The sequence below is a fragment of the Carcharhinus amblyrhynchos genome, chromosome 1, assembly GCF_965287045.1.
Source record: "Carcharhinus amblyrhynchos chromosome 1, sCarAmb.v2.hapA, whole genome shotgun sequence".
In the NCBI taxonomy this organism is placed as follows: Eukaryota; Metazoa; Chordata; class Chondrichthyes; order Carcharhiniformes; family Carcharhinidae; genus Carcharhinus; species Carcharhinus amblyrhynchos.
In genome coordinates this window covers 63,592,110-63,609,722 of record NC_137324.1, presented here as the reverse complement: position 1 = coordinate 63,609,722, position 17,613 = coordinate 63,592,110, and the positions used below count along the sequence as shown (strand labels likewise).

The 17,613-nt window shown below is 43.7% G+C and overlaps 1 protein-coding gene across 1 annotated transcript in view; it reads right to left on the bottom strand.

Moving 5' to 3' along the window:
- Positions 1–8,479: 8,479 nt before the first annotated feature.
- Positions 8,480–17,613, bottom strand: part of LOC145341175 (interleukin-6 receptor subunit beta-like) — an 83,409-nt gene continuing 74,275 nt past the window's right edge. The window contains exon 16 of the mRNA XM_080186099.1: positions 8,480–15,768. Coding sequence (XP_080042225.1) covers positions 15,100–15,768 — 669 coding nt within the window. The 3' untranslated portion in view covers positions 8,480–15,099. The remainder of the gene's footprint in view (positions 15,769–17,613) is intronic.

Sequence of the window (17,613 nt, the reverse complement as noted above, 5' to 3'; positions counted from 1 at the left end):
AAAAATATTTAGCGAGGTAGCCTCCACCACTTCAACGGGCAGAGAATTCCAGAGATTCACCACCCTTTGAGTGAAGAAGTTCCTCCTCAACTCCGTTCGAAACCGCCCCCGCTTTATCTTGAGGCTGTGCCCCCTAGTCCTACTGTCCTTTCTGAGTGGGAAGAGTCTCTCCACCTCTATCCTATCCATCCCATTCATCATCTTATACGTCTCAATGAGATCTCCCCTCATTCTTCTAAACTCTAACGAGTACAAGCCTAGTTTATTCAGCCTCTCCTCATAGCTCAACCCCCTCAACTCCGGTATCAGCCTAGTAAACCTCCTCTGCACTCCCTCCAAGGCCAAAATATCCTTGCGTAAGTACGGCGCCCAAAACTGCACACAGTACTCCAGCTGCGGCCTCACCAATGCCCTATACAGCCGCAGCAAGACCTCCCTACTTTTATATTCAATCCCCCTCGCTATGAAGGCCAGCATCCCATTAGCCTTCCTGACCACCTACTGCACCTGCAAGCTGGGTTTTTGCAACTCATGCACAAGGACCCCGAGGTCCCTCTGCACTGTCGCCTGCTGCAGTTTTTCTCCACGTAAGTAATAGTCCTTCCTACCATTATTCCTACCAAAGTGGACCACCTCGCACTTGCCAACATTAAATTCCATTTGCCATTTCCTGGCCCATTTGCCCAGCCTACCTAGATCCTTCTGTAGACTCTCCACACCCTCCGCACAATTTGCCGTTCCACCAATCTTGGTGTCATCAGCAAATTTCGACACTCTACACTCGGTTCTCTCCTCCAGATCATCTATATAAATGGTGAATAGCTGAGGCCCCAGCACCGACCCCTGGGGCACCCCACTAGTCACCAACCGCCAATCCGAATAGCACCCGTTGACCCCCACTCTCTGCCTCGTATTTGACAACCAATCCTCTATCCACGCTAACACCCTACCCCCAACTCCCTGTCCCCTTACCTTCTGCAATAACCTCTTGTGAGGTACCTTGTCAAACGCCTTCTGAAAATCAAGATACGGGCCGCAAAAAGCAGATAAAGCAACCCGGGAGTGAAAAGCGGGAGCAAAAGCCCCCACAGACATCGCCTCACCTCCACAACATAATTGTCCCCCTTATCCACCCAAACCGATCGCAACCCTCCTGCCCCACCGTCCCCCAACCAATTGCCTGCAGAGTGGCAGTGGCCCCCCTGCACCCCCACCAGAGATCCATCTTGCCTCCCTCCCCCCACCCCCACCAGAGAATGATCAAGCCTCCCTCCTCTCCTCCCCATCCCTCGCCAGAGAGCAATCAGGCCTCTCTTACCCCCTTCAATAGAGATACATCTGACCTGCCTCCCTCCTCCCTCCACCCCACCATCAGAGAACGATCTGACCTCCCTCCTCCCCCCTTCACCAGGGAATGATCAGCCCCCTGCAGCACACCCCCCCAACACCACCACCACCAAACACTGCCCTCCCCCCCTCCCCCCCCCCCCTCCCCCCCCCTCCCCACCTGAGTCAGAGAGCTGTTGGAAGCTGTGAACTTACCTGTTCGGAAGCTGGAGCGTCCGAAACAGACTTTTGCCAAGCAGGTCTGGACATGTGAACGTGATGGTAAAGGGGGAAATGCTGGTAGAGTTGGGCGGTTAGCCCATTAATTCAATTTAAATGCATGCAAATACATTGCACCTGTTTTGGGCGTGGTTTGGATCTTGGCCATTTTTGGGCCATGGTAAAATGGTCACCTGTGCGGATGCGGGCGTGCATTGCACTAATCGCCTCACACCCGACTTCCCAAATTTTTGCACCCGACAACAGGTGCAATGCAATGGTAAAAGCGGGCCCTTAGTGTTGCAGGATTAGCAGGATAAATGCATGGGGTTACAGGGATAGGGCCTTAGGGAGATTGTTGTCGGTGCAGACTTGATAGGCCGAATGGCCTCCTTCTGCACAGTAGGGATTCTATGATAGGTGTGGACATCAACAACTAGGCAAGCATTTATTACCCATACCTAATTGCCCTGAAGGAGGTGGTGGGCTGCCTTGTTAAACTGCTGCTGTTCATGTGATGTAGGGACACACATAGTTTTGTTAGTGAGGGAATTCCAGGATTTTGACCCAGTGACAGTGAAGGAACAGTGACATATTTCCAAGTGAGGACATTGGAGGGAACTTCCATGATCTTCAATGCATATGAATGCAAACAGAGAGATGCCATTTCCATGAAGTTAATGGTGGAATGAAGCACCTCAGACAGCAACCTTTAAATATTGACGTAAAACAGTGCATCTGTCTGTTGTTTTAAGTTGCTGTATGATTTACACAAATAACAGTGATGCAGCATTAGCACCATTGTTTTAACAGCAAAACCTGGTCCAATATATCTGCTTTACAGAGGAACAGGCTCCTTACATTGAATAAGACTCCCCTGTGTGTGTTGCTACTGACATGGGTTTGGTTTTTTCACAGATTTAATGGACTGGCGCAGAATAACATTGTGTAGTCAGATTCAGCTTGATAAGTGAACTCAGATTACAGTTCCAGTGTTGGTTTCACAGGGTCAGTTAAGCATGGCACAGCTGGACTTCTGGCTATTGGCCCATATGGAAAAAGGGACTTTTGCATGAAGTTGTTTGACACATATCAATTGGGACAGCCACTAAGAGGGGAGGGAAAAGGAAATGTGTGGAATTAGCAAGTATTAGAAAACAAGTCTCATCACAATCACAATCGCAATAGGCAGCACGGTGGCACAGTGGTTAGCGCTGCTGCCTCACAGCGCCATGGACCCAGGTTCAATTCTGGCCTCAGATTACTGTCTATGTGGAGTTTGCACTTTCTCACTGTGTCTGCGTGGATTTCCTCTGGGTGCTCCGGTTTCCTCCCACAGTCCAAAGATGTGCAGGTTAGGCTGATTAGCCATGCTAAAATTGCCCTTTAATGTCAGGGGAATTAGTAGGGTAAATATGTGGGGTTACGGGAATAAGGCCTGGGTGAAATTGTGGTCGGCACAGACTCGATGGGCTGAATGACCTCCTTCTGCACTATAGGGATTCTATGATATTATGAATTATTAGAGCTGTAAAGACAGAAGGATGAAGTCCCGAAGTCATTGCAAGTCTGCTTCATGAAGATGTTTATTTCACTGGGAAATCAGTGGCAGTGGCTTCAATGTCAAACTTCAATACACTCTGTTGAACTCAATACCCAAGTGATTCATGTATTACCCCATGTCTCTGAACTGAACTCTGTGAGATATTACTACTCACTTCCACAATACTGAAAAAAAATCCATATATCCTATTCTGTGCTTCCTTATCTAAAAAAAAATCTATCCATCATAATATTCTTCACTCCATTCTCGATTAATCCAGGGCTCACACCCAACCTGATATCATTCTTTTTAGTACAGATCAATGTCTGTATTTTTAGAAATCAACAGGCTTTATCCAATAGTAACTGCTAACTAGTGTGACAATGGCTACATTATTTTAGTAAGCAGATTCCAATTTTAATAGAAAACACCTTGTGTAGTCTCACAAAACAAATAGATATACTTCAAATTGATTTGTTATATGAGGAACAGTTGAGGACTCTGGGTCTTTACTGGGAGTATAGAAGGATGAGGGGGGAACTTACTGAAACTTACAGGATACTGTGAGGCCTGGGTAGAGTGGACATGGAGTGGATGTTTCCACTGGTAGGAATCTCGGGCTAAAGCGATGATTCTATAAAACAGAAATGAGGAGGAATTTCTTCAGCCAGGGAGTGGTGAATGTGTGGAACTCTTTGCCGCAGAAGGCTGTGGAGGCCAGGTCATTGAGTGTCTTTAAAACGGAGATAGATAGGCTCTTGATTAATAAGGGGATCAGGGGTTATGGGGAAAAGGCAGGAGAATAAGGACCAAAAAAAACAGCCATGATTGAATGGTGGGGCAGACTCGATCGGCCAAGTAGCTTAATTCTGCTCTTATGTCTTATGGTCTTACATATACATATTTACCTACAAACAGCTAATGCCGCTCATTAACCAGGGATGTAAAACATTCACGTTGATCCAAAAGACTTGGACAATATGACAAAAATTTTCTGCTCCCACTTATATCAGGCAGGTTTGGTGCTGAGAGCAGAAAATATTGCAAGAAGGTCAAAGTCACATTTCATGTTGACGTAAAAACAGGAAGCGATCATCCCTCCCCTTGTCAGCGGCTGGCCGTGTTCCCATTATTTAATGCCAGTATCTCATTGGAGTACATTTGCACATCATTGTCAGGCCCATATGCTGGAATCACAGCTACACACCAAAAAATGCATCCATGGTGGCATGATGTCAGAAGCCTGCCCACTCTCACCCAAATTGAGATCTTTTAATGGCCAATTAATGGCCCACTTATGGCCTGCTTCCCAGCCCAGCCTCAATTTTGAGGCTGACAAGAGAAGATCAGGGACTGGAGTGGGGGGGGAGTAGTGGAAGCCCAGCAGGTCACCCTACTAAGACTCGACCTAGAAGTGTGACACTTTCTAGCCCCTTTTCCACACAACCTACCCTAACTCACCCTGCCCCTGGTGCTCTCTCTCTCTCTCCCCTTCAGGCACTCTATCAGAAACACTCTCTCACCCTGCCTCTGGGCCTCACCTCCCATTTTCACTGAAACACCTCTCGAAGTTACTTACCCTATCATGGCTGTAGGATTAGATTCTACTCCATGTGGCACTGCTGGGGCAACAGAGCTGCTGGCCAATCAGACTAGCTGGAAAGCCTCTGAGGTTGGACTTCTGCCTGAAGGGCAAAACATCAAAATGGCAGCCACCAGTGGCATGGATGTGTTCGCCAACCACCCTTTGAACGGCGGCAAGGGAACCTCAGCCAGCTGTTAAACTCTACCTATTACTTATTTATTAATTATAAATATAATTAGCCACATCTAGTCTCCCAATCAGCCATGTGGGTCTGGATTTTAGTGGGTGCTGTATTCAACCTCTCCCCCCCAACCGTCTGAAAAGGTCAGTCTGAAGGCCAACAGAAAAGAACAAGCAGCCCTACAACTATTTAACATTTGGAAGGGAGCTGATGGCCTCAAGGTGAGTCCGCTGCTTCCATCTGGGGAAAAGTGCTTACTCACCCCTGCCCCCGCCATCTCAGCTTGTTCAATCAAGCACCGGACTGCCAGTGGCCATCCAGTGGATAGGAGGCCAATTAGAGGGGTAAGCAGGGACTCCAGGCCCACCAACATGCCAGAAGGGCTTGGTAGGGGAAGTGGGGGGAATAAAAACAGCCAAGGTAAGACAAACCACAGTAAAGACTCCACCAACCTACTATGACCTCTGACAATTTAAGAGGGCGTGTGAGATCATGTCAAGAGGGTCCTGAGTTCATCTGTCAATGTGAGTTCAGTGAATTGAACCCAACAGCCCAACCAAATTTACCAGACCAAGTAATATCTGTCTCTCAGACAATTAACCTAGTTCTGGGGAGAAGTTAACTTACTGTGTAAGAAGTGTTTCTTTAACCTGTGAGTGCTTGTGACAAAGCCAAATCCTTTATCTGTCTTATAAAGTAAGAACACTTGGGTAAACTATTTTGAGTGATGAATTGGTCAAAGTGACTGTATAGAGTATTTCCCAGATAACTGTGGCCCCTGACTGGCAGGCCCCATCAATAGGGGTGAGGAGTATTGAGAGGTCAAGGGGGAGTGTTTTGATTTTTAATTTATTATTGTCATATTTATTAGTATACAGTGGAAAGTATCAATTCTTGCGTGCTATACAGACAAAGCATATCATTCATAGAGAAGGAAATGAGAGAGTGCAGCATATAGTGTTACAGTCATAGCTAGGATGTAGAGAAAGATCAACTTAGTGTGAGGTAGGTCCATTCAAAAGTCTGATGGCAGCAGGGAAGAAGCTGTTCTTGAGTCAGTTGGTATCTGACTTCAGACTTTTGTATCTTTTTCCTAATGGAAGAGGTGGAAGACAGAATGTCTGGGGTGCAAGGGGTCCTTAATAATTCTGGCTGCTTTGCCCAAACAGCAGGAGATGTAGACAGCGTCAATGAGTGGGAGGCTGGTTTGCGTGATGGATTAGGCTACATTCACAACCTTTTGTAGTTTGTTGTGGTCTTGGGCAGAGCAGGAGCCATATCAAGCTGTGGTACAACCAGAAAGAATGCTTTCTATGGTGCACCTGTAAAAATTGGTAAGAGTTGTCACTGACATGCCAAATTTCCTTAGTCTTCTGAGAAGGTAGAGGCGTTGGTGGGCTTTGTTAACTATAGTGTCAGCACAGGGGGACCAGGACAGATTGTTGGTGATCTGAACACCTGAAAACCTGAAACTCTCGACCCTTTCTACTTTGTCCCCATTGATGCAGACAGGGGCATGTTCTCCTTTACGCTTCCTGAACTCGACAACAATTTCCTTCGTTTTGTTGACATTGAGGGAAAGATTACTGTCACCACACCAGTCCACCAGATTCTCTATCCCATTCCTGTACTCTGTCTTATCAATATTTTGAGATCCAACCCATTACAGTGGTGTTGTCAGCAAACTTGAAAATCAAGTTGGTGGGAATTTGGCCACACAGTCATAGGTGTACAAGGGGTATGGATGGGGCTCTTGGAGGGAGGAGGAATGACCTTGTTGGGAGCTGCTGGTAACTGCCTACAATGGGCACAGGGGAGTCACTAAGGAAGTCCCTATCCCTCTTGTCCAGTAAAAGCTGTCAGACTGTCTGCTCAACATGGGTCTCTCACTGCCTTAGACAAATAGCTGCGGAGCAGGATTAGGCACTGGTGGGTGAGAATGGTTCCAAACACCCTCCACAATCACCCATAGAATGAGAGATCGATCAGGAGCAGTCAGGACAATGATGGGTCGGACATGTGTGGAATTTTGTGAGCTCCCCATCTTCAAACCAACCAACAAGGAGCAGAAAATCCAGGGCAGGTAACTGGTGGAAACTGTAGAGAGCAACACAACTTTAAATAGTTCTGCCATTTTTAATCATCTGTACCTTGGCAATCCTCAGCTCGCTTAACTGACCTCACATTTAACAATTCTATCTCGACTGATAGGACATAAAATACTTCACAGTTTCTCTGATATCTTTTGAAAAGTTTTCCTTATACTTCCCTTCAGCCTTTTCTTAAAATCTCATTCTGCTCTTTTGTTTTTTTTATTTGTTTTTACACTCTTTGTAGCCTAATCTTCTTCAATTACAACTTACATTATCTGTAGAACCTGAAAACAGCTAGTCGGGTTTTTAATGGCTTTTAATTATTTTGTATATTTCCAATCCACTTAAACAAAAAATTATACTTTTGCTGACAGAATTATATTCCTGGGCTTATAACTCCAAGGCCTTTACTAACTCACTGGGGATGTGGATTCAGTTCCCACCATGGCAGCTGTACCATTAAGGACATTTTAGGGCCACTCTATAGATCCAGTGGCTGTGTGGGGCCAAACCCAGTAAATTTGGTGACCTTTTAACTTCCAGGCCGACCTTTGGAACATTCCTGGTACACTGCTCCACTATGGCCCTCATGCTGCTGTGACTTTCATTAGGCCTCCTTTTTGCTTCGGTTCTGGGCACATTTTAAGACACCAATAGCCATCTCTTTGATGGATACCCCCTGTCACTTATGAACCATCCATGCAGGGACTCAGGGCCACGGAAGGGATCAGGCGCCTGAGAGTTCTGAAGGCTAAAGGAGTTGTAGTTGCTGCCCGGGTACCAAGCACACGCCTACATGATCTGCCAATGATGATCACAGGACAGGTGGGCATTTAGCACATGGAAGCCCTTCCTGTTGATGAAGGAGCAGGGCTGTCCTGCAGGAGCCTTTATGGCAGAGTGAGTACGGCCAATGACTCACTGGGGAAACCTGCAATCACTGTTAATCCTTGAGCTCTTTGGACATCCTGTGTGAAGGAGATGTAATTCCCTGCCCTTCAGCACATGGCATCAATGAAGACCTTTCTGCAGTATTGCACAGCAGGTTGTGTGATGTCTCTGTGGTCTCCACATGTTGCCTGGAAGGAGCCTGTTGTGAAGAAGTTGAGCCTGACTGCCACCTTCAAAGCAACAGGCATTGAGTGCCCACCCTATAGATATCTGCCCTGCAAACATGTCACAGAGTGATACAGAAAGATATCAGAATAGATAATCTGTTCATTCAAATAAGCACTTCCTCCAGACATTGACAAACTAACTGCTAATCTGCAGTTTTGAAACCTGCTTCAACAAACTGATCCATGCAAAATGCAGATATCCAAAAAGTACGATTCTGACTCGCTAATGACATTAATTATTATTTACATCGCGCAAGCATTTGACCCTCATGTGCATGGGACGTTATTCAAATCCAGGGTGAAATGCTGCCTGGCATCTTCATACCCAATGGAAATCGTTCCAGTTTTAGGAGCATGATATTCAGTCTGTGGTATCTGGAGGTATGGATTTGAGTAAGCAATGTCAAAAAATGATAATATAAATTCTGTAATTTATTCATTTTCTTTAAAACAATTTCACCATCAGTTCTATAAGAATTAAAATTGATATAAAGAAAAACAGTAAACAAATAAGTTTATAAAACAAATATAGTATGGTCCCATGGATACCAACGGCTCTCAAAGTCCTACCTGAATGGTCAACCTTATAAACTGAACATTGAGCTTCTTCTCTATTTCAACAAGGAAGGTATACCCAGGCCAGATATACCCTCATGAAATATACCTGCGTACATTATAGAAAACAAGGCTGACAAGAACAATAATACTGTGTTGACTTTTTCTCCTTTTAGCCTCAAGAAAGAGGTATTTGTAAGATTAATGCTTTCCCAAGAGAGAACAGCAAGTTTAGCGCTAAACAAATATCAAACCTGTTTTTTGAGCCTATTGAAAACACTCTTCTAAAATATGATTAAGCTCTGTTCAATATTCCTTTATCTCATCTAATGCAATCTATATATTTCAATTCATAACATACTTTCCTTTTCTCCAAGCTATAAATGGGACATTTTTAATGCTCTTTCTCCCCCATCTACAGTCAGACAAGGTGTATGATGAGGCCAATCCATTCCCCCCAGTTTTCTGCCCCACCAACAGTGAACATAAATTCCAACAGTTGTTTCAAACTCAAGAATAACGGTCACTTTGTCATCATTTAATTGTTTTAATTTGACTAATAAATTCACAATTAGCCTTTTGGTGACAAATTCTCATGTCTCCATTTATTGCTTTGCAATGAAATTAAGGCACAAAATTCTGGGTCAAAACTGTATCCTGCCCAGCTTGGTTCAGTGGTAGAAATATTGCCTCCGAGTCAGAAATTGATGGATTTAAACCCTACACCAAGAGTTGAGGACATAATCCACATTGACATTTCAACAACTAACTGAGGGAGTGCTGCATCATCCACGGTGCCATCCTTCAGATAAGGTGTTGAACTGAAACCTTGCCTGCCCTAAAAGGCAGATAAAACAAACACTCTGGTTCTATTTGAAGATGATCAAAGGATTTGTCCTGGTGTCCTGCCCAATGCTTCTCCTTTCACCAACACCATTGTAACTGTTTAACTGGTCATCTAATTCATTGCCGTTTGTGGGACCTTGTTGTGCGTAAATTGGCTGCCACATCTTACTACAGAACAACACCTAAAATGAGTATTTATTGGTAGTGAAATGCTTTTGGATCTCCTGAAATTATGAATGGTACTACATAAACGTGGGGGACAATTCTCTGACCTCGCCGTGCCTGGCGCAGATCGTGCCCATCCCAGAGAATAGCGTTTGGGCCTAAAAACAGTTTACGATTCTCCCGGCCCTTTCCTAATGGCACGAACCAGATCACATAACCCATTCGAATCCCACCACCGAATTCTCCGGCATTTCAGCACGGTGCAAGAATAGCTTAAATCACTACTGGTCTTCACTAGCGGAGACCTAGCACAATGGCCACAACAAGGAGCACAGAGGACATTGAATACCCATGTGATCAGGGGCATGGCTGGATGTCACCCATCACCCAGTGCCCACTTGGAGATGCCCACCATATAACCTGGCATTTTACCCCCGGTAGTGGCCAATGGACATGTCGGCAGTGCCAATTCTGTTGGCACTAATGTGCCGGGGCAGTGTCAAAGGACTGGGCCTGCGTGGGGGTTATGGTGGGGGGGGGAGCTTTGCAGGGGAGGGCTATGCAGGGGGCATCTTGCAAAATTGGACCACGTCAGGATCCATGATGAGGGGGGCATGTCAGGAGCCCTGATGGGGCACATTTCAGGAGTCAAGCAGGGACATGCTGCCACCAATGAGGGGGATTGGACGAGGAGGGGCTGGGGGGAATTCTGATGTCCATAGGGAGAGGGAGGCAGTCTCCCAGTGCACTGTGCAATCAGGGTGTCCTTGCAAAATAGTGCCTGAGCGCTCTGAAGTTAGGCTCATTGGCATGAACCCCCTAGTAATGGTGCAAAACTCCCAACTCTCCAAAAAAAGTGACTGACTGTGAGAGGATTGTGTGCAGCGTAAGCCTGAGAGACTGGTCCTGATCACTGTATTATTCCTGCTGTTGTGACATTTAGTTTTCATTGGGCGAGAATATGTTTTTTCCTCTCTATTCCTCAATTCCACAGGGCTAAGAGGCATTAGCAGGCCATTCAAGAATAGGGACATTGCAAAATGAACTTGATCTAGGTCACATAGGCACATGTTCCATCTTCTAGCAGGGTTCAGAGGATAGCATCAGAAATACAAACCCTGATCAATTTTTCCAAGGATATAGTGAGTACAATACCACCACCCTGTCAGAGATCAGATAGTTCAGTGATCAAATCCAAAATCATTCTGATCTGTGTAGTGTCAATACTGTCTGTATGATGTCAAAGAGCCAGTAGGTTCTTATGTTATTCATTTTTTAATGTGATTGGAGCACCGCTGGCTAGGACAGCATTTACAGCTCATCCCTTTCTATGATTCAATAGCTGGAATTCTCCAATATCATACACCAAGCCACCACTGCCAGTGAGAATGGAGAATTTGGCGCTCAGCCAGTTCTCCATTCACGGCAGTGGGACTGGAAAATCCCAGCTGTAGATGAAGTCGGAGAATCCCAGCCAACATATCCATTCTTATATTAACATGAGACAATATTACATAATCTGCATGTTTCCTGTGTTACACTTCAATTAAAGTAAAAAAGAAACAGAGGCATTGGCATTGCTTCTTGCTGCCTTCAAAATGAGCTTGGTGACCTTCCGGCCCGATAGCACCATTGACTTGTCCAGCTTCATTTTGAAAGAAGCCTATAGTAGGTTTTTCAAAGCGCCTGTCGCTTTCAGTCAATAATCCCCATTCAATACAAAAACGTGGTTCCTATGGCATAAGCACATAATATTTGAATAACATAACACAATATAATGTTTTGAATGTAAATTAACTAGGTGTTCATTCCTTTGGAAATTAGAAAATAATGGCAGAATTGAGCAGAGTCAATATGAAATTATGAAAAGGAACTCATGTTTGACAAACCTGTTTTCGAGTTTTTTTGAAGAGGTACCAAACAGAATAGATAAGGGCAAACCAATGCATTCTGTACATTTGTATTTTCAAGTCTTTCGATAAGGTCCCACACAAGAGGTTAATACAAAAAATTAGAACACATGGAATTGGCATGAGTACACTGGCATGGATTGGGAATTGGTTCACAGACAGAAAATAGCATGATTAAACGGGTCACTCTCAGGATGGCAGATTGTTCCTAGTGGGATACCACAAGGATCATTGCTCGATTCCCAGCTATTCACAATCTATGTCAATGGTTTGGATGCGGGGACCAAATGTAATACTTCTAAATTTCATGAAGGCACAGAACTAGGTGGGGGTGAGTTGCGAGGAGGATGCAAGGAGATTTCAAGGGAACACAGTCTCAGAATAAAGGGTGGGCTATTTAGGACTGAGATGAGGTGGAATCAGAGGGTGATGAATCTCTGGAATCTTCTAACCCAATGGGCAGTGGATACTGAATCACTGAGTATGGTCAAGGCAGAGATTGACAGATTTCTGGATATTAAAGACATCAAGGGTCATGGGGAAATGCAGGAAAATGGCATTGTGGTAAAAGATCAATTATGATCCAATTGAATAACAGAAAGGCCAATCCTGCATCTATTTCTTGTGTTCCTCTGATAACACCCTCATAGAACATAGAACCCTACAGTGCAGAAACAGGCCCTTCGAGTCTGCACCGATCACAATGCCACCTAGGCCCTATCCCCATATCCCTACACGTTTACTCTATAACCTATACATCCCAGGACACTAAGGGGCAATTTTAGCATGACCAATCAATCTAACCCGCACATCTTTGGACTGTGGGAGGAAACTGGAGCACCCGGAGGAAACCCATGCAAACATGAGGAGAATGTGCAAACTCCACACAGACAGTGACCCGAGCCGGAAATTGAACCCAGGTCCCTGGAGCTGTGAAGCAGCAGTGCTAACCACTGTGCTACTGTGCCGCCCTCCTCTTGCAACATCCAATTTCCTTTTTAAATCGTTGGTTATTTTGGCATTAATAGCCCTTATGGGCAGAGAGTTCCAGGGTCATTAACACGCCCTGTAATTCCCCCTGCATCTCTTTCCAAAATCTTAAATCTGTATTCCTGGATTTTCTGCATCAGCCATGGGAAGAGTTTTTCCTTGCCTGCCTGTCTCAGCCTATCATATTCTTGTAGTCTCCATCAAATTCTCTTTACTCCAAGGAGAACAACGCCACCTTCTCCACCCTAACTAAAGTAGCTAAAATACATCATCCCTGAAATCAGTCTGGTACATCTCTGCTGCACTCTCTCAAGGACTTTCATGTCTTTCCGAACCTGTGGTGACCAGAACTGGACACTATACTCTCCCAGATCTTTAAGCAGTGTCAGCATAATTTCTCTGCTTTTGTATTCCATGTTTCTAATAAATGGAGCCCAAGATCCCTTATGCTTTGCTAACCATTTTCTCAATACACCCTGTCAACTTCAAAGGTGCACTACCTCACACTTCTCTGTATCAAATTCCATCTGCCACTTGTCTGCCCATTCTGCTAACCTATCTATGTCCTGTTGCAGACAATTCATGTATTGCTCATTGTTTACCACTCCTACAAGTATGTGATCATAGGTAAATTTGGAAATTTTACTCCATATTCCAAAATCCAAGTCACTTATACATAGCAAGAAAAGCAGTCGTCCCCACATTGACCCTCGGGGAACATCACTGTCTACCGCAATCCAGTCTCAAAAATAATTATCTACTATAACTCACTAATTTCCACTCTTAAGCCAAATTTGTATGCAATTACTCACTGGCCCTCCTATTTCATAAGTCTCAATTTTATTAACCAACCTTTTATGTGGCACTAAGATCAAACCCTTTCTTAAAATGCATATATCCATGTATTCCCTTCATTGACCTTCTGTGTTACTTCATCAAAGAATTTAATTAGTCAAGCACAAATCTGTCTTTTAGAAATCAATGCTGGCTCTCCTTAAATATCTCAAATCTCTTGAAGTCCCTGCTGATATTTTTACCCTGACTAATGATTCCAAAATCTTACTCATCACTAATGTCAGACTAACTGACCTGTAGTTACTGGGACTGCCCTTACTCCCTTTCTTGAATAAGGAGTCACATTTGCCATTCTCCAATCCTCTGACTTCAACCCCCAATATATACAGAAGCTTGAAAAATTAAGGCAAATCCTCCACCCCCACTTGCAATGTCTGCTCCTTCCTACTCCTGCACCTTTACCCTCTGTTTCTAGCCTTGGCCTCCTCCAATATCTCATCTGCATGCTAGCCCTTGTCATCCCCAAAGGCATAGCGTTAGTTTTCATATATACGCTGACAGTACCCTGTTCTATTTCACCACTTCTCTACTCCGCCACTGTTGTTAAATTATCTAACTGCTTATATAAATAACATCCAGTGTTGGATGAGAAAATAGTTTCGTATATTTAGTTCCAATAAATTCCACATCACTATCTTCAACAATGCATCGTGCAACTGCAAAAGATACTGACACTGTTGGGAATGATGTGTGGCGTTCTGGTCATCTACAGGAAGGATGCGATTGCATGAGAAATGGTGCAGAGGAGATTCACCAAGATGTTGCCTGGGCTGGGGCGTTTCAGCTATGAAGAGAGGCTGGTTAGGCTGGGGTTGTTTTACTTAGAGCAGGAAAAGCTGAGGGGGAACCTGATTGAGATGTACAAAGTTATGAGGGACATAGATAGGAAGGAACTTTTTCCCTCAGTAGAGGGGTCAAAAACCAGGGGGCATAGATTTAATGTAAGGGGCAGGAGGTTTAGAGGGGATTTGAGGAGAAGCTTTTTAACCCAGAGGGTGGTGGGAATCTGAAATTCACTGCCTGAAAGGCTGGTCAAGGCAGGAACCCTCAGAATATTTTAGAAGCATTTAGATGAGCACTTGGAATGCCGTAGTATGCAAGGCTATGGACCAAGTTCTGGAAAATGGGATTAGAATAGACAGGTGCTTGGTGGCTGGTGCAGACCTGATCGATCGAAGGGCCTCTTTCCTTTCTGTGCTGTTAAACTCAATGACTCTATGAAATTGCACTGCGCAGCACTGGTGTAGTTTCTGTTTAAGCAATAGACAAGAGAATATAATGTAAACATTAAGGATTTGTACACAAATACATATTTTAGATTTTGATTTCTTGCTTGCATTATTCCCTGGTATTTGTCTTTTAGCCTGCTCCTTCATTTCAGATTAACTTTTGGATTTTTGTGGGTAGGGCATTGGGCAGGAATTTGAGCCTGTAGCATGAATTATTCTTCTATAATGATTCTGCCAAATATTACAAGAGCAGATATGGCTCAAATCTAAAACAGTCAGTTTAAAAAAAACACAATTTCTGAGATAAAATTATAAAAATAATGGACATGAACCTAAAAGAGACAAAAAAAAATTCTGTCAGAGCTTCAGAAATATTAACATATTTTGCCCTTTTCATATCCCAACAGACCCGCTGTGCATTATGTTTGTTTTTAATTCTGAAAACATGAGATTTTTGATGTGAAAGACTTGCTGTCTACAGCAGTTACGTTTCATTGTTTAGCATAGATCCCAGTAATTCCACTGTAATGTAAGTTTGCACTGGATTAGTTGCTTGATTATCTTGCTGAGGAGTCTGCAGGTTCAGATCCACAGTTCCAGTATCTTCTTGCACTTTATGGTCCACTTTAGTGCAACTATCAAACGCAGGATCATTTGAGTTATCTGGACATGGTGCAATTTGCAATTCTGTCACATTTAAGGAGTTCTTCAAATATGCATTGTTTTTGTCTATTGGTTGAAACACATCATTTTCCTCAATAATTTGTGGACACCAATTTTCTCCTGCTCTATCAGTTGTATTTATTTCCATTTCAAAGTCGCTGATGCTTTTTTCCGAAGTATTTGAAAGCAGTGGTTGTTTTGACGATGACCTGCTCATGTCAGGGATTTGGCTCTTGTAGCCTTCCTCCAAGATAGTGTATATTACTGTATTCATTGACTGTAACAAGTTGGTCTGTTCATCATTTGAAGTGCTCTGCTGAGGGGGAGATGTGGTAAAAGAACATTCTACTTCCACTGTGTGAAGAAGTGAATCCTTGTCTTTCCTTGCCAATTGTAGCTTGCTTTCTTCTGATAGATATAAGACTTCAACTGTGCTGAAGTCAGTGTTGAACTCATTCCCTGGATTCAGTAATTTAGGGGTTTGATCCATCTTGAAAAAGAAAAGAAAAGTTAAATCCTTCTGGTAAAATAACATTCCCTAAAATCCAGTCCTCCTATCCCCCAGTGAAACTGCCTTTGCCACTCACCACCCAGAGGCCGTGGTCAATCCTCCTTCCCACCAAGTCTATGGATGGTGATTTGGTAAGCCAGTTATCATTTTCTCTTTTCAAATCAATGCCAATATCTTCACAATGCTTATCGATGTCAACACAACTTAATTTTGGTATAAATCATTTTCTTCTTTGTATCGGCACTAACTGACTAAAATAAATCATTAGAAAGGGCAGCTGGGTGTCCCTGAGCAGGCCTGGACAGGATGGGCCAAATGGCCTCCTTCTATGCTGTAACCTTTCTACAGTTATATGGTTCTAAGTGAGGTACACATCCCCAGTAAGTATTCAGTCACATACTGCTCAAGATTTAGACTAGTTGCTCATTTTCTAACTTCATGTTAAATGGAGTTAACCTTCATGATAACTTGTACCATTCCCAAAGTATCATGAAATATCAGTCAATACAATTAAAAGCTGGACACGACAAGGTGGATGCCACAAATCATGTGACCTGGAGAATATGAGAGTCGCACATTTGGAATGAGAACCAAAGGAGAAGCAGCCTTTTTGTTCAGAAAAGGAATTGGTCACCTCTGCCCTTTTCCTCCCACCACCTGTTATGTTTGAAATGAAGGGGCAGTACTCTGAAAGCTTGTGATTTCAAATAAACCTGCTGGACATTAACCTGGTGTTCTGAGACTTCTTACTGTGCCCGCCCCGGTCCAACGCCGGCATCGCCACATCCTGTTTGAAAATGGCAGCCATTAGACCTTTGTTGGCTGCTGGTACCCCAGTGTTGTGTCCCTGGCACTTCCAGAACATTGCCAGACACACACAGAGTAAATTACACAATTGTTCACACTATAGAGTACAGCAAGGTGGAGTCAGCGGTACACTGTGCATTACCAGCCCCAAAAAAACCCTGAGAAATCATCTCCACTCACTAAATTCTAATCATCTTTCTTTCTGAAATCACTAAGTGAGGCACAACTGCCTGGATATTCATAGAGCAACACAGGATGCAGAATCTGCAGTGTTAAAAACCCAGTATTATTAACCAGGACACATTATTTCATCTTTCGTATATTTGCCTGAAGCATTCAATCACTGTTTTTATTTCATAGAAATCATAAATCATAGAATCCCTACAGTGCAGAAGGAGGTCATTCGGCCCAACAAGTCTGCGGTGACAACAATCCCACCTAGGCCCTATTCCTGTAACCCCACATACTTACCCCACTAATCTACACATCCTACAACTCACCAACGGGTAATTTAGCATGGCCAATGCACCTAACCCACACATCTTTGGACTGGGGGAGGAAACCAAAGCACCCGGAAGAAACCTACGCAGGTACAGAGAGAATGTGCAGACTCCACACAGTCAGTGACCCAAGCCAGGAATCGAACACGGGTTCTTGGAACTGTGAGGCAACAGTGCTAACCGCTGTGCCACCTTTCTGTGATAGACAACAAAATAGCAACTAATAAAAGTGCAAATAGGTAAGATTAGAATCTAAACTGCTGAAGGAGTAAGACAATTTTTTGAATTAAAAACATTTCAAGGTAGAAAATAAAATTTATGGAGAAAACACAGATTGTGAAGGATTTTGCTATTGATTGAATTTAGAGAAAAATCCATCTATTTACCTGACTTATTACCAAATTATTTAAATTACACTGTTAAATGACAGGACTGAGAGACAAAAAGTACTTAACACCACGAAGTTTCCAATCAAAATAAATTATATTTAGATTAGAAACAAACCCGTCTTCAAAAT